Here is a 23,769-nt window from a genome sequence, read left to right on the forward strand (position 1 = left end):
AGGACTTACATACTGAGCATTCCAAGTAATTTTTACAGTCTTTTATTTTAACACCTTCAGCATGTTCAATCATTTTTTGTATTACAGGAAAACTGGCATGTCCTAATTTTCTGTGTAATATATGTGCACATTCATCATGGATTGGTTTTCCAATTATTGGTCTTTTGTTAGTATGTGTATTACTGATAGATAAGGTTTCATCATTATGTTCTGGTTCGTGTTCCTCATTGTCACTGTCATTGTCATTTTCATTCTCTATGTTATTGTCATTTTCCATGTTTGAATCAATATTGTGTAGCCATCTTTCCTCTGTGATTAAATATGGTAAATCTCCTTTGGTAATTATATTACCTATGTTTATTTTGTTTTTCTCTAGAGTTACTTTTCCCTTTGAGAATATTATATTTATGTTAGAGTCCCTGCTTAGCTTTATTGCACTAAGAACGTTGTGAGGTATTTTGGGTATTAATAGGACCCCCTCTATTTTCCCTAAACCGGGTAATTCTACATTTCCTCTTCCAATGACTTGGACCTCTTCTTGATTAGCTACTTTAATTACAAATTTATCTTCTACGAAGGAAGATAATATTTTCTTATCATGTGTTGTGTGATTTGTTGCCCCGGAATCAATGAGCCAGGCATTATTCTTTGATTCTTGGTTTTTGGTTATAGTGTACTTGTCTAACCCATATAATGATCCAGATTTCCTATCTCTTGAGCTATCTCTGCCCCCTCTATGTTCTCTAAAGTTTGGTGAGTTTCTGTGTCTGTATCTGTCAATAGATGATTGCCTGTCGTGGTATCTGTTTCTAGTGTCATGTCTTTGTCTTTCCCTAGGAGGTTTTGGACAGTCCCTTCTGTAATGTTCCTTGGAACCACAATTATAACACTCCATTGATTCTTGATACCTGTCTTGGAATACTACCCTTTTGGTTTGTCTGTGTTCTTTGTATGTACTGTGACGGTTTCTTCTCAAATTATCTTCAGCTATTAATCTATTTGACAAACTCTCTATAGATAGATATCCTAAATTGATTGTATCCAAATGTGATATGTAATTGTCCCATGATGGGTCTAATGAATTAATGATAACACTTTTCATTGTCTGATCAGATATTATTTCTCCCCTTAAATGAAGTTCTGCTCTAATTTTGTTTAGTGATAATAAATGTTCACTTATGGTAGTTCCAGGTTTTATCCTGGCTGAGAAAAAGTTTTTAGACATTCTAGTTGTGGTTGCCACACTTTCACTATGAAACAGTTTAAACATACAATGAATTATTTCTGAGACAGTTAGATTGTGCTTAATACTATGATAGATAGCAGGTGATATACTAAATATTAGTAAATAAAATGCTCTGTGGTGTAGGCAGTCCAATTTTAGGGTCCATGGTTTTTTAGGAGGGTTAGTTATAAAAAAATAATAAATTCTCTTTTAAGAAAACAACCTGGAGTTGTTGACTCCATCCCTGCAAATTAATACTGTCTATTCTCAATTTTGGAAAATCATTAGGCAAGTTTCCAATGTTATTTGTTGCATTACTTACAACAGGAGGCTGTCCATGATCTTGTACATGTTGATAGTTGCAGAATGGTGTAGGTATACTCGCGATTAGTCTGAATGGTTCTCTCTGTTCTTTATTGTCTCTGTATTCTTCTGGGCGTATTTGCGCATGCGCGTTGTTCATTTCATTCCTGAAGCTGTCGGAAGAGGTTCTCGTCGCCGTAGCTCCCTGGTAGTGCTCCTCCTCCGATGATTCGCTCTCCGGTTCGACTTTGGGTGTCCAGGTGATGATCGGGGCTTGCTTCTTTTCATCGTGGTCATCTTGGTTGAGGCCTCTGGCTCCCGGAAGCGTTTGCGGCATGGGCGAGTACTTGCAAGGCTCTCTGGGTTCAGGCATTAATGTTCTTGTCGTTCGGGTTGAAGTGGATGGATGTCGAAACGCTTGCTTGCTTGCTTCTGCATCTTTGCCTTTGGATTGTGCCGTTTGTCTTTTCTTTTCTGTTTGATCGGCTGGCTTTGGTATTTTCGTTTATTTCTTCGATATTTTTAAATTTGGACCGAAAGTTGCAAAAAGTGTTTTCATAGCTGTTTCGATTTGTAGTTCGGTTGGTGTTTCTTCGGTGTCAGTATCAGATAATGGAAAAATCTTTGTTCTTTTTGTCTTAACGAGTAAATCATCTGACAACAAAATGAAATCAATCCTAGAGAAAGATCTATGTCTGTCTGAAAAGAAAGTATAGTCCAATTCTTTTGGATTGTGTATTCTCCAAATATCTTTTAATTCCAAATCTTCTTTCATATCAAAAAAGGTCTGTGGTAACTTGATCCTAGACTTCGCCAAACTCTTTTTATCTAATTTGGAGTCAATTACTCCATTCCAGTCTCCCATGATTAAAATAGATCTATAGTCCCATTGCAGTATTTTAGTATGTAACATTTTGTAGAAGTGATCCTGTTGTTGATTGGGAGCATAAATTCCAATCAGAAGAATTTGGCCATTTGTTGTAAATAATTCAATTGCTACAAACCTACCATCTTCATCTGCTTCTATAACTTTAGCCAAAAAATTTTTATTTACATAAATAACCACACTATTCTTTTTTTGCAAAGTTGAAGATATAAAATGCGTTCCTAATTTGGAGTTTATTAAATATTTTTGATCTTGAACTGTAATATGCGTTTCTTGTAGACAAATTATATCATTATTAAATTGTTTCAAGTATGCAAATAATTTCTTCCTTTTCTGTGCTGAATTCAACCCATTCACATTCCAAGACAAACACTTAATCGTCATCTTTATCTTTCTGGAGCAAAGAGCAGAATAACCGAATGTCTTCCGGAATCTTCGGTCTTGCTCCCCCCATGGCTCCAGTCTCTTGTGTAGTACTCTTAACTCCCTTTTTATCTTGTTGTTCCTGTTGTTGCTTTTCTTTAAGTTGCTTAGATTTTGCTCGAGTTATACGCTGATCCTTAACTTCAATCATCCGAGCCGGGTCCAAAATTGGAGAAGATTCCAGCAAAGGCTCATCCAAAAAACCTCCTTCAGTGCCCTGCATTTCCTCTGGTTCCTGCTTAGACTGTTCTTGCAGATCTTGTTGAAGTTGCTTCTTATCACTCTCCTTAATCTCCAAAACTGTGGATGTACGTGGAGATGGTGTTCTTTCTTTAAGAATAGTAGTGTAAAAATGCTCCGCCTTCTCCACAGTGTTCAAGCGATGTCTTTCTCCCTTGTATCTCAAAATTATACCAGTTGGGGCATCCCACCGAAATGGTATCTGTTGGTTTTGCAATTCTTTAACAAGAAAACCAAAGTCCTTTCTGGTTTTCAACATTTTAGGTGGTAACTCTTTATAGACTCCAATTTGTGAGCCCCCCACTTGTACAGAAGTATGAAAGGATTTTTGCAGGATGTCATTCCTTATTGCTCTATCTGTAAAATATATGACCACATCTCAAGGCAATTGTCTTTGTCTGGCCACCCAAGAATTCACTCTGTAAATTTTATCTATTTTGTAAAAAACCACATCAGGATTAATTTTTAAAATCACAGCCAAAGCCTCAGAGCAGACCTGTCTCAAATCCTGTCTGTCATCTTCTCGAATTCCTCGAAGCCGTATAGCGAACTCCATTGCCCTGAATTGCATCATAACAATTTCGTTCTCGACTCTCTGCATTTTATCATCAACATCAGAAATTTTATAGTCATTATCTTTCATCTTAACATTGACTTCTGATTTAAGTTCTTCCACTTTAGAGTCAACTTTGATAATAAATTCTGCCAGGCCAGACGCAACTTCTGATATTTTTTTGGTCACCTTATTTTGATTCTGTTTCACCATATCTTTAACTTCATTAATTTCCTGCATAATTTCCTGTTGAGACTTTTGAAGTTTGTCATCTATTTCCTGTTGGGATTTTTGAAATTTATCATCCAAAATTTTAGAAATAAATTCTTTTAAATCTCCCACATCAAAATCTTTTTTCTGAATCTGTAGCTGTTGAGCAGGGGGAAGCTGCGTTTCATGTTTATGTGTGGGGGATCCCCCCCCTGTTGCCTTCCCTTCCTGCTTCTTTGAAGCCATCCTGCCACGTAGGCTAGTTTTTCTGAAGAGGGAAGTTCCTTTTCCTTTCCCACCTCCACAGAGACTTCTAAAAAAGTCCCCCAGATTTAGTCAAATAAGAACTGAAGTAAAGCAAAGTCAAGTATTTAAGTATTAAAAAGGGAGAAATTTTTCACTTGTTTCTCTTATTACAAACGAGGCAACTTTGTAGCAACTTGGAAACTTTGTAACAAAGCAAGATGACTTCACCAATCCACACTCGCTGGCTCGTTAACTCTAAGGCTAAGCGCCATGTTTTTTCAAATCACTTTCACTCATTCGCATTTTTCTCAGGTTAAAGAGTCAACAAAGCGCTAATACTTGCGTTTCCGAGTTTCAGGGTTCAAGTAGATTTTCGCTGCTTATTAAGGCTGGTTCCTTTCACTTTAAAGTTTCCTGCAGCCGGCTTGTTCTGCAAGAGCAGAATCGTCCCACGCCGCCCGGAGTTTCAGCAGGTTGGGAGGGAGCCGCACCTGTTCCCTCCCCAGAAACAATTCCCTGGGGGGTTACAGGGGCTCGACCTGTGCCCTGCGATCTCTTCTTCAGCAATCCTGAGGATTTTGAAGTTTTTGAGCCGCTTCTGGGTAGCGAAGCGGCTCTACAGGCGGCGGGGCTGGCGGAGCTTCAAAAGGCACCGCCGTCGCCGAAAACCAGTATCAGATTCTTCAGATGAATAGAATTTTTCTTTTTTGTTTTTTATGCTGTGTAGAGCTTTTCGTGCCAGCCATTTTGAACTCTGCTTTCTGATTGGTTCTGAGTCGGCCATTTTGCTGGGCTGACAAAACCAAGATGGCTGCCATTCAAAATTTTGCGCGGGACCGTTAGTCTTTCTTTTAGTTACACTCTCATCTATAGGTAATTCGCTTACCATTTTTTGGTCTTTAGATTCTGGTGCGTTGGTGTGATTTTCTCTCGCTGCTCCGCTATCTTTTATGATGTCTTGGAGGTTCGCGATGAGATTTTTGTCGTCTTTTTGGCTTTTTAGCAGTCTTAATATTTCTGATCTGAGTGTGCTGTTTTCTGTCTCGCTCACTTCTTGTTCATCGATTACCTCTTCGTTGTCTGTAGTGAAGTCTTCAGATTCTCTTGCCATTATATTTGTAGATTCATCGATCATTTCTTGATCTGTTTCCATTTCTTTGTTATGTGCCCTGGTGTTGGGTCTTTCTCTTTTGTTTCTGAAGTTTTCTTTCTTTGGCATGTCTTTTTCTTATTGAGTCAGCCAACCATCCTCTGCTATCAGATTGTTGCCATAATTCGAGGATCGGACTCAATAAAGAATTCAGAATTATATTATTCAAACAAAGTAATGTTTATTTACAGAAGGCATTCTATATTCACTGAGTGATTGTAGTTAGAAGCAAGTAGGAGGAGTATGCATCCCCTTTTTATATCATTGAGGCGGGATTAGGAGGTAGGAGTGGTTACAGAGGAATACTTTAGGGAAGGAAGAATAAATTAACCCTTAGTACTCTATGAGCATATGTCTCTTTCATTTGAGAATAAGGCATTTATCCATGACACATTTCTATTGGTTATAAGTTAGCCAAACATCCTGGCTGCTACTACGTTTGTCATTGTAATGCTTAACATTAATACATTCTCCACCATTCTCCATTTTTTTCATCGTACACTCTTCTAAATCTTTTGGATGTTCCAACACTGGAAGTTTTAAAGAAGAGATTGGACAACCATTTGTCTGCAATGGTAGAGGGTTTCCTGCTTGAGCAGGGAGTTGGGCTAGAAGACTTCCAAGGTCCCTTCCAAACTCTATTATTCAGTTATTCTCTACTTTGAACTAACAAAGTGTTGTTATTCAGAAATTTCACTGCTTCAGTTTCCAGTTTTAATTTGAGCTAACATCTCTTTGAAAGTTGCCATTCTTATAAAATATTCACTATACATCTACTTAACTTAAACAGAGTGGGGACATATGCATCTTTGTTCCTTTTTTTCCTGAACCGTTCTGTTTCTCCAAAGTCAGTACTTAAAGCAGCTTCTTGTCCCTTGTAAAGATTTCTAAGTAGAATAATGGCCTTTCTGGCATACAATGAACTTTAATACTTTCCATATTCTGGCATGATTTCCACAAAGGGCTTGCTGTAGGCAAGGAAGCAAGAAGTAAACCTCTCTCATGAATTCCCTTGCTCTATTCACTCTCTTTTTTCTTCTTCATGGCCTTTCTAAAACCTGCTCATTCATTTGGGAGTTCTGTTTCCATCGATGGTTTCATTCTTCTTTGTCTTAGAAGGGTTTAGTGGTTAAGGCACGAGGCTAGAAACCAGGACACTGGAAGTTCTAGTCCTGTCATAGGCATGAAGCTAGCTAGGTGACCTTGGGCCAGCCACTCTCTCTCAACCCCAAGAAGAAGCCAATGGTCAACAATTTCTGAAAAATCTTGCCAAGAAAACTTCAGGGTCTTGTCCAGGCAGTCTCTGAGAATTGAGCAAGATTGAATGGAACAAAATGGAACAGCCAAAGGGAGAAAAAAAGCAAGTTTCCCTCAACCAAGCACTCTCCAAGGCCATGAAAAATACAAATTTCAAAAATCTCAACAGCATGAGACAGCATGCAAATAAATTTCCCTCAGATGTATTGTCTACAAGATGAATAGTGAATTTTTAAAGCAAAGTGATGTCTCTATGAAAAAAGGGCAATGGAAGAGAGTTGAATCACTGCATGTAATATCATTAGAATGTTCTTCTTTTGTGAAATATTATGGCTTGGGCTTCTGAATAATCCCTTCAATAAGGTAGTTTTCCATTCCTCATATGAACCTAGTCAGTATTTGGAGTGGAGGGGGAAATCTTCAGATAGAAGTTTGCAAATAACATAAAGAGGCAGCGTCCTTCAGGACGCTCCTTGCAGTGGCATTTTACACACAGCATGCATCCTCAGGCATTGCACACACAATCTTCCGGCGTTTCCTACATTTCCCTATTGCTCCTTCAGATTCCCTGGGACAGTTTAGCTGGATTATGTTCCCCTCCCCTCCCCACCCCATACAAACAGCTACAGCTTTAAAAGCTAACTCTTGCTGCTATCATGAGGATGTCTCTTTCTCTCTAAAGTGGAAGACAATTCTATTCTTCCACAGAGGCTCAGCTAATAAGAACTTGAAAGTGGCAGTGATAACCCCCTGTAGGTGCCCATATCCTCCTTGATGCCATCTCTCTTTCCTGCCTGTATGACAGAGACTTGTATCATTAGCCGACAGGCAAAAGCTTTAGATTGATGCACATTGATTTTTCCCTCTGACAACCGCAGTTTTTTTTTTAGTATCCTTTCCCCAACCTCCTTTGTTTCATCTTGGCCTTTCAGAAACCCACTTAACTCGCTACGTAGCCTTTCATAGCAACTTCTTGTATTTTCACTCAAAGTAGCATTTTTTTTTATCCTAGACCTTTTATTGTAGACCTAAGTGTTCAGTCTCCCTTATTTAGCTGACACTGGCTCTAGTAAAAAAAAAAAAAATGCAGAGGGGGAATGTAGGCTGAAAGAAAAAGATTGAATGAGAGGGAGGGAGGGAGGGAGAGAGAGAGAGGGAGAGGGAGGGAAGGAGAGAGAGAGAGGGAGAGGGAGGGAAGGAGAGAGAGAGACACACACACACAGAGAGAGAGAGAGACGGAGACACACACAGAGAGAGATAGAGAGCACAAACTTACTGCAGTAGATTTTTGTCAGCCTGTTAAGATTGAAGGCAATTAAAACTCAGGGGACACAATTGCCAGGTAAACATCCTTTTCCTTCTCCATTGATGCACTTGGTGATGCTGTTTGGACTGAGGAATAACTCTAATGGGCAACTGCTAACTTGTAATTCTTCATTCAAAACTGACATGCTTTTTTTTCCCAAATGGAAAGAAGACTTGAGTTACCTTTTCTTAGCAACCGCTGAAAATAAGAGACTTGTGTTTTGTCCACCTGTCCCTCCTTTTTTTTTTTTTTTTGCCTTGGGCAAAATCAGCTTCTATAGATTTTCTGTTGTTTCCAATATCTTTCTGTCCAGAAATGACACGGATACTTTGCACGATAAGGCCACCAAACTTTGGAGCTTGTGATTCATTTGTTGTCTTTGCCTGAGACTCTCAAAGTTGCTTGTTGGTCCACTGAATTTTGGTTGCAAACACTTGAGAAACAGAGGCACCACTTTCTCCCTTTTTTTTCCCCTAAGCAGAAAATAACTAAACCTTAAAAAAGAAAAAAAAATCCCATCAAATTTCACTCCATCAAAAATTCCCCTCTGCTCAGTCTGCCTACCTTTTTTAAAAAAATAAATTTTATTAAAAGTTTTAAAGAGAACTTAAAATCTTATGCAAACTGAGAGAACAAAGAAAGAGAAGGAAAGAAAACAAGTCAAAAGTGCAGTTGAAGGGGAAAAAAAGAAATCGAAGCAGAAGATTTTTCTCTGCACATATACTGTATAAGTATGATTACAAAATTATCTCTTATTCTATGATTACAAAAAGCTCACTTTTTTCTATTATCCATTTTTCCCTAATCACCAGACCACCTGTTATAAGAACATTTCTTCAGTTCATGCAAAAGGTTTATAAAGGGTTTCTATTCAACCATAAATGTAGATATTGTCTTTCAGTCTGCCATCCTTTTGATGACATCATCATATCACTGTTTCTCCTACTGCCTTTCTCCGCTGCTATTCAAATATGAATAAATAGAAAATGAATTTCTCTTTTTTAAAATATTATGGAGTGCCGTAGAGCTACTTGGAGTAACCACCTGTGGTCAGATCCTTGCTTTCCCATTCCTAAGAAAAGATGGCTTGACAGAATAGGCTAATACATACTTTTAATTAGAGGATATTTTCTAGAATTGATCAAAAGGAATCAGTAGTCTTATCTCCAAGTAACCTATTTTGAAATGAATTTTACTGTCTTAAACATACACTCTGCATGTGATGCTACATCAAAGTACATCTATCTATCTATCTATCTATCTATCTATCTATCTATCTATCTATCTAATCTATCATCCATCCATTGATCCATTGATCCATCGATCCTGTTGCAATATTTTTCAGGATCAGACTCAATAAATTTAGTAAGAGTTAAAGGTTTAAATATATCTCCTTTTATTTACAATAGGCATTCTATATTCACTGAATATTCATAGGTAGAAGCAAGAAAATGGGGACAAACAGCTCCTTATATATACAATGGGTGGAGCTAGATGTGGGAGTGGTGAATCATGAATACATTAAGCAGTGAAGAATAAGTTAACCCCTGATACCCCGTTCATATATTATTTACACATTACAGAATAAGGCATTTACATCTGACAAATCCCCCTCTAAATGCCGATTCGTTATACAACACCAATTACATTCAGATTCAGGACAGTACAAAACATATAATTTAGAAGTTAAGTATTTATACTGCTTGGCAGGTAAAGGTTTTGTTAATATGTCAGCTAATTGTTCTGAAGTCTCACAATGCACAGCTTTAATAAATCCATCCTGAGATAATTGTCTCACATGTTTAAATTTTATGTCTATGTGTCTGGACCTTTGTCCAATGGCGTCAGATCTGGATATTTCAATAGCTGCTTTATTATCTTCATGCATAACAAAAGGTAAAGTAGGTTTTTTCCAAACATCTGAAATCAAATCATTAAACCATACAAGGTTATTTGCAGCTTTAGATAAACAGACATATTCTGCTTCTGTCGTTGAAGTGGCCACTAATTCTTGTTTACCAGTGTACCAGTAAACTGGACAGTCATTTAAGAGGAATATATAACCAGATGTACTTTTTCTACATGATGTGTCTCCAGCCCAGTCTGCATCTGCATAACATGTAAGCTTTGGTTCTTTATTATCGTTAGGTTCCAACATTAAACAAAAGTCTAGTGTACTTTTCAGATATCTTAATATTCTTTTAACAGCTTCCCAGTGATACATTGTTGGCTTGCTGACATGTCTGGATAATAAATTGAGGGGTAAAGCGATATCTGGTCTTGTCCAATTAGATATATAAAGAAGTGAACCTATGACTGATCTATAAAATGTGTTGTCTTTGAATTCAGGGGATGATTCATCAGTATTTCTTAGAAAGTCAGTTTGCATAGGAGTATCGCAAGGTTTGGCATTACTTAGATTGCATTTGTTTAAGAGCTCTATGATCTTATCTCTCTGAGTAAGTTTGAACCCTCTTTTTGTTTTATTAATTTGAACACCAAGATATTTGTTTACTTTGCCTAAAGATTTCAATGAGAAATGTTCATTTAGCTTAGTTACAAAAGTTTCTCTTCTCTCTTTATGTTTTCCTATGTATAAAATGTCATCCACATAAATCAATACAAATTCCATGTAATCATCACCCTTTTTAACGAAAAAACAGTTATCAGCAGTGGTGGCATTGAAGTCCATGGTTTTAAGTACTTTTACTAAACAATCATACCATCGTTTACCAGATTGTTTTAACCCGTATAAACTCTTGTTTAACAACCAAGTCTCATTTCTGTTTGTGTATTGACTGTGAGGTGCTCTTACATATATTTCCTTATCTAGTTTTGCGTGTAGGTATGCAGTCTGTATGTCATATTGGAATACATCGAGATTAAGTGCTGATGCTACCACTAGAGCTGTTTTGACACTCTCGGTTCTTACTGTGGGGGAATACGTGTCAGTGTAATCCTCCGGATATTTCTGTGCATAACCTTGTGCAACTAGTCTAGCTTTGTATAGGGTATTACCTCTCTCTAAGTTCTTAATTTTATATATCCACCTGGTACCAATAATTGTTTTATCCTTTGGTGCGATTGCAGGTGTAAATACATTTAGTCCTTGTAAACTTTCCATTTCTTTTTTCATTGCTAATTCCCATTTTTCTTTTTCTTCACGAGGGAGTTTTAACACTTCCTCATATGTATTAGGTGTCTTTGACTCATCATCCATATGCATTATATAGTCCTTATATCTATTTGGTATCTGATTTCTGGTGTTTCTAATTGTTTTTTCAGGTTTACTATTGTTATCATGCAAATATCTTGCTTCCTTTTTTGTTAGTGTGTCTGTCTTTATTTTGTGTTGGCTATTTGTCCATGTTTTAGTTTTGTTTTTATATTTGTTGATGTTTTGTTTTTCTATGGTCTCTTTCTCTTGAGATTTCGTATCTTTGTTGTCACTTGGAAATATTTCATTAAGATGTATTTTAGACCAGTTGGCCTGTTCATGGAACACAGCTGTTCTGGAGACTATAAATTTGTTATTGCTATCAATGAATCTGTACCCTTTAGTACCTGTCTCATATCCCATAAATCTGAGTCTTCTGGATACGTTTTCTCCCTTTCTTCTCAGTTGCTTAGGTATGTGTACGTCTGCAGTGACCCCAAATATGTGCATGTGTGCCAATTTTGGTTTTCTATTATACATTACTTCATATGGTGTTTTATTTACAATGCTGGACCAGGTTCTATTCTGTGTATAATTGGAATAATGTAAGGCTTCTGACCAGAATTGTTTGCTTAAGCCAGCATCTTCCAATGTGCATCTAATCATGGTTTGTAATGTTGAGTTCTTCCTCTCTACAATCCCGTTCTGGAATGCAGAAAATGGACTAGACGTGTAATGTAACATTCCTTTGTCCTTTAACCATTGGGAGAATTCTTTAGACATGAATTCACATCCCCTATCTGTCATAATTTGTTTTATTCTGATATTGTGTTGTGTTTCTATGCGTTTATAAAATTCTTTAAATTTTTGGAAGGTTTCGTCCTTGTGTTTTAATGTATAGACAAATCCATAACGGCTATAATCGTCTACTATGGTTAAGAAGTAACGTTTTCTATAAGTGATTGATGGAGTTAGTGGACCAACTAAGTCCATGTGTACTAAATCAAAAATTTGGTTGGTTGATCTGGTGGATTTTCTTGGCCTGGGGCTAGTGTTTAGTTTTGTAGATTTACATACTGAGCATTCCAAATAGTTTTCACAATTTTTTATTTTGACACCTTCTGCGTGTTCAGTCATTTTTTGTACTACAGGAAAACTGGCATGTCCTAACTTCCTATGTAAGATGTGAGCACACTCATCATGAATTGGCTTACCTATTTTTGGTTTTTTTTCATTGTGTACATCTTTGTGATCATGAGATATTTTACATTCATCATTGTCACTGTTGCTAATGTTTCCATCATCTACTTCAATACAATCTTCCATATTTGAATCAATGTTGTGTAACCATTTTTCCTTTGTTATTAGATAAGGTAGGCCTCCTTTAATTATTACAGTGCCTATATCTATTTCATTTTTCTTTAAAGTCGCCTTTCCTTTAGAAAAAACTATGTTAATATCAGAATCTCTACTTAGTTTTATGGCACTTAGTATGTTATGAGGTATTTCAGGTATTAGCAATACCCCCTCTATTTTCCCTAGACCTGGCAGTATTACATTCCCTTTGCCTAACACTTGAACCTTTTCTTGGTTAGCTACCTTTATTACAAATTTATCTTCTACAAATGAAGACAATATATCTTTGTTATTAGTGGTGTGATTAGTTGCTCCAGAATCAATAAGCCAATTACTATTTTCATTCTGCTGTGTGTTAGTGTTGTCTTGTTTATTTAATCCATTCAATGAACCAGATTTTCTATCCTTAGAATTATCTCTGCCCCCTCTATTCTCTTTGTAATTTGGTGGGCTTCTGTACCTATGTCTATCCATGGAAGACTGTCTATAATTGTATTTGTTTCTATATTCTGACCTATGTCTTTCTTTTGAAATTTTGGGGCAATCTCTTCTATTGTGTTCCCTGGATCCACAGTTGTGACATTTAAATGTTTCATTGTATTTTTCTTGGAAAGCTACTTTCCTATATGGTTTGTGTTCTATGTGGTTGTTAGAACGATTTCTTCTTGAATTGTCTTCTGCTATTAATTTATTGGATAGACTTTCTATGGATAAGTATCCTAGATTGATTGTGTCTAAATGTGACATATAATTGTCCCATGATGGATCAAGTGAGTTGATAATAACACTTTTCATTGTTTGATCTGAAATCACCTCCCCCCTTAAATGCAGCTCAGCTCTTATTTTGTTTAAAGATACTAAATGCTCACTTATGGAAACCCCTGGTTTTATCCTAGATGAAAAGAAATCTTTAGACATCCTTGTGGTGGTAGCTACACTGTCACTGTAAAACAAATTGAACATGCATTGAATAATTTCTGATACAGTCATATTTTGCTTAATGCTATGATACATTGCAGGAGACACGCTAGATATTAATAAGAAAAATGCTCTATGGTGTAAGCAGTCTATTTTTAGAGTCCAAGGTCTTTTTGGGGGACTAGTGATAAAAAACAGTAAGTTTTCCTTCATAAAGACAACCTGGAGCTGCTGATACCATTCTTGCAAATTAATGCCATCTATCCTTAGCTTTGGGAAGTCACTGGGTAAATTTCCGACATTATTATGTCCATTACTTACAACCTGAGGTAGTCCGTGGTCTCGCAAATGCAGAAAGTTACAAAACGGCGTGGGGATGCTTGCAACGAGTCTGCACGGTCTCCTCGCCAGTTCATGTCTTCCCGGACCGTCTGCGTAGTCTTGCGCATGCGCGTTGTTCATTTCTTCCATGGAGTCGTCGTGAGAGGTTCTCCTCGTTGCGGCTCGCTCGTTCTGCTCCTCCTCAGACGAATTGGTCTCTGGCTCGATTTTGGGAGTCTTGATGATGGCGGCTGCTCTTCTTCTTCCTTTGACGGCGTTGGTGCTTGCTTCGGTCTGTGGCGTGGGGCGGTATCGGCAGGGCTCTCTGGGTTCGGGCGTCGTCGCTCTCGTAGTCAGAATGGGAGCGGGCAGGTCTTGAGGCGTTGGCTTGCTCGCTCGCTTCTTCGTTAGCTTTTTTGTAATTCTTAGTTTTGGTCCAAAAGCAGCAAAAAGCGTTTTCATTGCTGATTTTATTTGATTGTTTGTTGAATCCCCTTCACTTTCCGATTCTGATTCTTCAGAGGTGTTAGAGTCTTCTTTTTCATTTTCGTTGTCTGATGTTTTTCGCGCCAGAAATTTTGAATTGAGCTTTCTGATTGGCTCTGCTTCGCTCACCCTGGAGGTCTGTTGAAACCAAGATGGCTGCCATTCAAAATTTCGCGCGGGATCACCGGTTTTCTTCTTCACAGCAATATTTTCTGTAGTCATATCACTCACTATTTTGGTGCCTTTTGATTTTTCATTAGTGATGTGCTTCTCTCTCGCTGCTCCGCTGTTCTTCAGCATATCTTGGAGGTTCGCGATGAGGCTTTCATCATTCTTCTGGCTCTTCAATAGTTTTAATATTTCTGACCTGAGTTCGTTATTCTCTATTTCGATTTCCTCCTCATCATCGTTTTCATCTATTATTTCTTCGTCTTCAGTGGTGTATTCTTCAGATTCTCTCGAAATCGCATTTGTGGATTCGTTGATTATTTCTTGTTCTGTTTCTATTTCTTTGCTGTATGCCCTGGTGTTGGGCCTATCTTTTTTAGACATTTTTAATTTTTTTATTGAGTCAATTAACCATCCTCTGCTACCAGCTTGTTGCAATATTTTTCAGGATCAGACTCAATAAATTTAGTAAGAGTTAAAGGTTTAAATATATCTCCTTTTATTTACAATAGGCATTCTATATTCACTGAATATTCATAGGTAGAAGCAAGAAAATGGGGACAAACAGCTCCTTATATATACAATGGGTGGAGCTAGATGTGGGAGTGGTGAATCATGAATACATTAAGCAGTGAAGAATAAGTTAACCCCTGATACCCCGTTCATATATTATTTACACATTACAGAATAAGGCATTTACATCTGACAGATCCATCGATCGATCGATCGATCGATCCAACCATCCATCCATCCATCCATCCATCCATCATCAATCATTTCTCTTTCCTGCCTTTATTGTTTTAATAAATAACTTCAGGGCGGCAAGCATACCTAATACTCATTCCTCCTCCTATTTTCCCCATAACAACAATTTTGTGAGGTCCCTGGCCCAAATTCACACAGCCAGGTTTCATGCTAAAATGGGACTAGAACTCATGGTCTTCTGGTTTCTAGTCCAGCACTTTCATCCCTCCCTCTCTCCCTCCGTTCTCCCTCTCTTCCTCTCTCTTCTCTTTCCCCTCTCTCCACCTCTCTCCCCCTCATTCTCCCTTCTCTCTCTCCCTCTCGCTCCTCTTTCCTCTACCATCTATACTGTCTATATATTCTATAAGTTAAACACACACACATGTATGTATGTATACAAACTCATATCCACAAACACATGTGTATATGTATATAATATATACATGTGTATATAATATAGTAGATGTGTTTTTGTGTCTTTCTGTGTATGGGTGTGTGTGCGTATCTTACAGATCTATGTATAAGATTGAAGAGTAAAAGATATAATTTCTCATCTTGACTCACTGGAATCAAGCAGGAACACTTACAATCTATCTAGGAAAAGCATGTGCCTTGCAAGCAAGGTGATCTATCATATTAGTTTTATGCTAGACACTAGAAATTACAAGCTTGGTGTAAACTCCTACTTACCATTAAAGAATAAATGAACCATAAGTTTGATAAATGAAAAATTAGTCAAAACACACAGATGTCCCCAAGGGGTTTTTCTTAATGAAAACCAATAGAGTGTGTTTTCTCATTAAAAAAAATAGTAGCAATAGATTTTTTTTGTTTGTTTGAGTGCAGCATTATATCTGTTACCATTTGTTATAGCCTTGCTTTGAGTTTAATGGTTATTCCCTCCCAAATCGAAACAGAAAGATTTGTCTACAAGTCTCCATCTGGAAAAATTATTCCAAAACACACGCGCACACATTACACACACACATACATAAATACTTATATATGGAAATAAGAACAGACAATTCTCTTCTCTGTTCTTATTTTGGGTCGGATTAGACAAATTGGGTTGATGCTGGGCCAAGGCTTTGCTTTCATATGTGTGTCCCTCCTAATAAACAACTTGGCTAATTAATGGTTCTTTGCTCCAAGATTACCAAGTAGGCAATTTACAATTTGCATTCACTTAAACTAATGTATGCAAATTATTAATGACCTTTTTCATAAAGAGTAATAGGGCAGAGTCAGAGATGCCCCCACCCACTAAAATGTCTGGCAGAGACAGGACAGTTATGTATCAGAAGTGCTATTTCTACTTTCTACTCAGTAGCTTTTGGTTGGACCGAATCTCTTATAATTCTGTATGTTTATGCTCTTGATATTGCTTTCTGTTTTCCAGAGCTAAGAGCAATTCATACAGCCAAGGCCTCTGTTCTAAACAGTACCTATATTTATATAATAAAGCTCATATGCATATGGTATATACATCAGCGGTGAAATCCTCTGAAGTCTGCTACCGGTTCTGTGAATCTGCTACCAAGCGTGTGCCTATGCAGCACTAAAAAAGGAACATTTTGAAGCCTTCCAAGTCTGCAAAGGTAAGTAGAACCGGGGGGGGGGGGAGGGGAGGAGATTTGCTGTGCCACGTGATTTAGATTAGCTAGAAAGCAGGAAATCCGACGATTCTAGCTAAATCGTGTGTCACAGCTGATTATCGGAAATACCGGTTCGCCTGAACTGGTAGCATTTTTTTTACTACAGGTTCACCTGAACTGGTAACATTTTTTACTGGCGGTTCGTCCGAAACAGTCTGAACTGGTAGAATTTCACCCCTGATGTACATGTAGCTCAGTATCCTTGTGTGGAGCTACTATTCACCATTCACACATTTTGTGCAGATTTAATATATTTTTATTCCATTGAACAGAGCTCAGATTTAGATAGATATTTATTATTTGTTTGTTTGCTTGTGACTAACATGGAATTTACATATAAACACCAGATTAGCTGGATGAAAGAAACCAAAGCTAAAAAGAGATAACTGACCATTTGGAAACCAACTGGCTTTAAAGGGTTTTCATTTCCAACAAGTCAAATAAAAATAAAAAGGCAGCCTCTGAATTTTATTTATTTATTTCTATTTATAGTTCACCAATGAAATACTGCAAGTGGCTACCTTAATTAAAGTGAATGAATGAACAAAGTGAAAGAGCAGGCATTAAAAATAACGCATAGCATGACAACAAGATGTGTAACTCTAGGTTTTCAAAATACAGAAGGTGGGTAGAGGTGGGGGTCAAAAGTGACTCCCAGAAGTGTCAATTTTTTCATCTTGGAGCAATGCAGAAGAAGACCATTTTTGGAACATTCTCTCCATTTTTTATATTTAGACAAGTCCATTACAAAAAAAAAATCTCTTGCATTCTAAGGTCCTAACTCATGGAAGACCTTAAGGGTTAATAGTTAGCTAAGTGGAATTGAGTCAGGTTGATTCTGGGAGACAGCATGGACAAAAACTTGCCAACTCAACCTACCTCCAGCAATAACCCGTAGAAAGCCTTTCCAAGGCAGTATTGCATCCTCTCTGGTCTCCATCCACCTTATCTTTTCACCATTTTCTATTATCCTCCAGCTTGCCAAGCACAAGGTTTTTTCTACAGTAGTGTATCATCTACTCAAACCACATGCACCCAAATTGTCCTTTTTTGCATGCTGATTAGTTATTTGTTGCAGTAGTTTGCAGGGCAGCACTCAGAAATGTAGTTTAGAGCAGTAAAGGCACAAAAATCCATTATTATTTCTTCATTTAAAAATGATAACTAATACTAAAGCCATCCAAACCAAGATGATTACTCAGCGTTACTGCTAGCACTTAAATGCATGTCAAAATAAGTATGCCTCTATGGTTTTCCAGGAAGCAGCAGAGGGGATATAATGACAATATCTACCTTTGATGCTCCATATCCATGACTGTTGGAAGTTGCTTTGGATAGTCATATGAGTTGAATAGATTCTTCTTCAGAATCTTGCATGTAAAGATGAACTTTATAGGTCAAAAAGCAGAATCTTTAATTATTGTATTTTTCAGAGTATAAGATGCACCTTTTCCCCCCAAAAAAGAGGGTGAAAATCTGGGTGCGTGTTATACTCTGAATGTAGCCCTGCCCAGCTTTTCAAACCGAGGTTTCAGAGGCTGAAAAAAGCATCAGAAACGAAGCTTCAGAAAAGGAGCCCCCAAACAGAGCTTCAGAGGCTTTTTTTTCTGAAGCTCTGTTTCAGAGGCTTTCAGAGGCAGAAAAGAAAGTTTTTTCTGAAACAGAATTTCAGAAGTTTCAGAGGCAGAAAAAAAAGCAAGAAAAAGCAAGGCACAGAAATCACAACCAAGGAACCTGTTGCTAAAATTCATCTCTGGGAACAGTTGATTGGGGATATTCCGGGAGGCCGATCCCCCTGCCAATCAGCTTTTTTCTTATTTTCCTCCCCAAAACTAAAGTGCGTCTTATACTCTGAAAAATACGGTACACTTAGAAGTCTACTGACAAATATAACAGTGACCATAGCATAGTTATTAGGCACACAGTCATTTTCAAAATCAACCCAAATGCATGTTGTTTTACAGTAATCTAACCACACAGTAATAAAGATATGAGTCACTGTTGTCAGATCTTCCTTGTCTAGATATAGCTGCAAAAAACTCAGGAGCCCAAACTGGGAAAAAGCTCCAAGTGCAGGCTTCCCTAAAATCTCATATAATAACAATTTGCATAAAGCAAAACACTGAATAGGGAAATAGAGAGGATTAGGGTGCAGGATATCAAATATCGCAACTCAAATCCATTGACAAATGATGTCACAAATTTCTAGAGTCTTATGGCATGTTACTCAAACATGTTTTCTTCCTTGCCTAGTGTTCTAGGAATAGGTTCTCCATTTTTTCTATAGGTGCATTTCTAATGCATGTCATGGCAGATGTAGAATGCACAATGTAGAATGTCATGGCAGATGCACAATGAATTTTATTAACATTCTTTGTTACATTAAACTCAGTAGATTTCACCCAAATTAAAAGCTTGTTCTAGGCCACGTGTCAAACCCGCGGCGTCATGGTGGCATCACATGATGTATCACAACTCCCCCCCCCTTCACTAAACCGGGCATGGATGTGGCCAGTGTGTGATGCATCCGATCCGTGGCCTGTGAGCTTGACAGGCCTGTTCTAGGCTAAGGTAGAGAAACTTTCAGCAGCTTTAGCATATTGTTTTTAGTATTAGGTCCTTTTCCATTTCATTTTGGTTAAAGGAACTGTACAAAATGTTGGTGGCTATTTGGATCCCGTGGGAGTAATAGAAGCTACTGCAGCTGTGGGAGTAAGACTTAGGGACAGGATGCCCAAGTAGAGCAACCTGCTCTTCTTTTTACTTGTTCATTTGGCATCTCTTGCCTCATATGTATGTTTTTTGTAAGCTTTTAAGGAAAGTGTTGTGTGAGAAATTAGTGCAATGGGAACTGCATTTTCTCATGCACCTCCCTTGTTTATTATAGGTACGAACATTGATCTTTTCCAATCTCCAGGCCATGGAGTCTTGTTTCAAATGTGTTGAAATTGAACTTTTAGTGCTTCAGCTGCCTTTTCTCCTGCAGCTTTAAATAGTTCAATGAGAATTTCATCTGCAGCTGGTGCTGTCCTGTTTGACAGCTGGTCTATCCTTTTTCACTTTCTAAGTGAGTGAATTCCTGAATAGGTTTTCTGTCTAGTTTCCCCCCCCCCCACACACACAATCTTTAATACCATTTGTAAAGAGATTCTTCCTTTAACTTAATTTGTCTCTATCAGATTACTTCTGTATTTACTCATGAAAATGTATACTATATATATGTATGTTTTCCTAAGATGTTTCTGATCTTCACGAAAACGTCTCTCGATTTTCTTTCCTTGTTACAGTCCCTCTTTCGTTGACATTTTTCACTAAGATATCAGTTATTATTAACTTATTTCCTGCACTGTTGCCTTCAAACCAGTCAAAATAAGTTGGCAACAGAGATAAGTCTATGTGCCAATCTATAAACCAAGAAAAGGGCAGTGCAATAAAACATGAGTAACACAGTCAATCACTCTCAAATGGCAAAGAAATACCCAGGGGGATCTATAGGATCATTCAAAAGGAAGGGCCCATCCAGATGATAAAAGCCTTACCTTTTTAAAGATGCATGCAATGCATGCAACATATGTTTAAAAGGGGGTGAGGCTTGGGTTTGCTGGTTGCATTTGCCATTTTGGGTACCCGTCCCTACAGATATCCTAGATCAGGGCTGTCAAACTTCCAGCCCATGGGCCAGATGTGTCACACACTGTCCACGCCAACGCCCAGTTTAGCGAAGGGGAAAAAAGTCTCGATACGTCATGTGACATGACGCCATCGATGCCGTGACGACATGAGTTTGACACCCCTGCCCTAGATGTATCCAACTTTGTAAAATGACATTTGCAGAGAAGCAGAAAGACCAAGTTTGTTAAAGAGAAAGTTCTTCAGTGTGACCACTTAGAACAGGGGTGTCAAGCTCAATTTCATTGAGGGCTGCATTAGGGTTGTGTTTGATCTCAGGGGGCCATGGTGAGCATGGTCAGCTTGATGTCACTTGTGTCGGGGGCGCCTATGGAAGCCCGAGTGCTCTGCCAGCAAAAACGGGCTTCCAAGCTCCATTTTTTGCTGGAACGGCCTCCTGTAACCCTCTGCCAGTAAAAAAGGAGCTTGGGAGGGCTGTGTGCGGCCCTCCCATGCTCTGTTTTTGCTGAAAGAGGTACCGCAAGCCGGTCCTTTGCTTTTCCAGGCTGTCCCCGTGGGCCAGATCTAAGCACCCCACAGGCTGGATCCATCCTGCGGGCCAGTGGTAGGTTGCCCCCGGTTCGCACAGGTTCTATAGAACTGGTAGTAAAACCGGCGGGAGGCTTTGCCCACTGACCCTGATGTCATCAAAACACTTCTGCCCATGCGCAGAAGCTTCTTCACTTGCACAGAAGAGTGCACATACGCATGAGCAAAGCAAGTGTGCGCGACCCCGTTGCGAACCGATAGTAAAGGTAAGTAGAACCCACCCCTGCCACGGGCCTTGTGTTTGACACCCCTGACTTAGAACATTCAATAGAAAATCTGCTGCATTTTCCATGAAGACCATTCAAGTAATAGTTTGGAATAGGATTCCAGTTGCTGTGAAGATTAACACCATGCCTGGTGGAATAAAAAGCTAGCAAAAAATCCAGAAGGGTTAGCAGCTTATTTTATGACTGTCAGAAATGATGGCGTTTCTTTTTCTTTCAGTTTATCCATTCTGTAAAATTCTAGTATAAATGTTAATGCTGGAATCTTTTTTAAAATCTGTTTTTCAACCTACTTGAAAATTGTCTCATTAAAACCAGTGGAGTCTAATTCTAAATCCATGGGTTAAGGATCACATCAATCATTTTGGAATAAAAAAAAAGTATACTAGTAAATCATAAATAAACATTCATACCAGAAATAAAAAGGCAGCTTGTATGTTCAATTATTTTATATCGAATCTGATTAAGCTCTATTACCGTCATATTATTGCAAAGGTGTAAAGGATGTTCCTGTTTAGGCTCTGAAGTTCATATTTGTTTATTATCTGCCATTTCTCTGAATTGTAAATCTTCATTGGTACGACTTGCATTGTTCTAAGTCCAGAAGACCAAGCTAAGATGATAAATGAGCTAAATTGTAACTCAAAAAGTGGGTTTCTGAGCTTGTTTCACAGAACATAGTGGTAACCACCAGGGATTCTCTATATAGGCAGACTCCCTATCTACATTGTCTACAAAAAAGTAGAGTGAATAATGGCTCAGGCAAGCCATAAATACACACAGCAACATCATTTTTGAACCTTGTAACTTAAGCCAGGATCAAAGATGTTTGTTTTTCTATGTACGCTCCGAGCCTTCCTTTGGTGTCATCTAAATTATTTAATCAAGGTATTTCTTGTTCAGCAAACTTCCAGAAATCTTTGGATTGTTGGTTTTTTTGGGTGAGTTTTCCCAGACTTCCAGGCTTTTAAATAATGTTAAACTATTTTAGTTTTTGTAATCTGATTTTAGCTCGTTTTTGCTTTTGTATCTGTATTATTTAATGATAAAACAGCTATTTATCAATGCTATTTTGTGCATTTGCTTTAATTTGGCATTCATATTGATGTCTTTCTACCAGTGTAATGCACTTATGTTTTCTGATTTCTTATTTTTATAGTTTACATTTTCAAAAGAAGGCAGGTGCTTGACAACATTTATGTTTCTGAAAAAACATTTGGTCTTTAATATTTATTGTAAAAATGGTACAATTAAAAGTGAGTTAAGATTCTAGACAGAGCTTGTTTTCTTGCAATGACTTACACCAAGTAAATCGTAATAAAAACTCACAATATTATTAACAGATTCAGTAAATAATACATCGATACTCTGATCCAGAAATCTTTGCCTAGAATGTCTTCCACATTCATTTCAATGGAGAAAATCAATCCTCTTTGTTCTGAAAAGTTGTTGGGTTGATGAGTGTGGAATGAATACCAAGGAACAATTCCAAGAATAATTAGGTTTGAATTTTAATGACCTCAACCAGTGAGCATTGTTTTAGTGGTATAATTTGATACTGGCAAAGGCTTATTTCAAACAATGTCTTCTGATGACTTGGCTTGGTGCCCAGGACAGAATAAACTGCTTTTAATGAGACTTAAGAAATGACATAGATCGAAAATGTGGAGATTTGCTTACCAAGGCAATTGTTCAAAAGTATTGTTTCAAGGCAGATTAGATAAATGAACTGGCCAAGGAAATTTCTCTTGTCTCTGCAGAAGAATTGTGGAGTTCAGACTCCAAGATTACTAGATTACCAAGCTCTGACATAGACTTTCATGGGGCTGTTTGCACAAAAGCTTCTGCTCATAACACTGTATACCAGTAGGCCTCTCCCTACCATATACCCTGTGCTAAAGGGTAGAAAGTTGATCAAGGGTTATCTTCTTCCAATATATACCAACATGCTGCACTTGAGTCTGTCAAATATTTTTCAAAAATTTATTTTACAAGGGCCAATGTCTACAGCTTCAGCTCCAAGATGCATCAAAACTAGAGCTTGCAAAATTCTAAATCAGTGTGCTTTTATAGGCTGGGAATTTGGAGAGTTGCATCTGGAGGGAATCAGGGACTGGACAGCTAAAATTTGATACTGTCATGTTTTTACTATCAAAATATCATTTAAAAAGCTTTTTTTAAAAAGATCTAGAGGATCGTCATCATCATTCTAGCCATTGTCTATACACTGCAGGATGAAGGCCTCTTCTTCATGTTTCCATCAATAGAGTCTTAAACAGATTAACAGAGTTGGAAGGGACCTTGTAGGTCATCTAATCCATCCTCAAGCAGGAGACCCTACACTATTTCTGATAGATGGCAGTCCAGTCTCTTCTTGAAAGCTTCTAGTGATAGACCAGCAAAATACTATGGACATAATATACTTAGACTTCAGCAAGGCATTTGACAAAGTAGACCACAACCTACTTTTCGGTAAGCTAGAAAAAAGTGGGATAGATAGCATCACCATCAGATGGATCTGTATAGTGGTGGTACCTGTCGGTTTAACAACCGGTTCAATGATCACACGCTTTGCGCACGCTGCACACATATTGTAAGTTTTACAAAAACTTACTTTCCGTGTTACTGCTGAGGAGTAACACAGCTGAGGCACATCAATCCGCTCTGCTACATAAATCAGCTGAGAAGATATAGGTCAGTATAGCGCAAGGGGCGGGCAGGCG

At 38.0% G+C, this 23,769-nt stretch overlaps 1 protein-coding gene across 1 annotated transcript in view; it reads right to left on the reverse strand.

Moving 5' to 3' along the window:
* Positions 1–5,632: 5,632 nt before the first annotated feature.
* The window catches only part of LOC139310193 (endogenous retrovirus group 3 member 1 Env polyprotein-like), a 101,322-nt gene continuing 83,185 nt past the window's right edge, over positions 5,633–23,769 (reverse strand). Inside the window, exon 2 of the mRNA XM_070934357.1 lies at positions 5,633–5,766. Coding sequence (XP_070790458.1) covers positions 5,633–5,766 — 134 coding nt within the window. The remainder of the gene's footprint in view (positions 5,767–23,769) is intronic.

This window comes from Pituophis catenifer, unplaced genomic scaffold (genome assembly GCF_029215685.1).
Source record: "Pituophis catenifer annectens isolate HBS135680 unplaced genomic scaffold, rPitCat1.0.hap2 SCAF_2, whole genome shotgun sequence".
NCBI classification, from domain to species: domain Eukaryota; kingdom Metazoa; phylum Chordata; class Lepidosauria; order Squamata; family Colubridae; genus Pituophis; species Pituophis catenifer.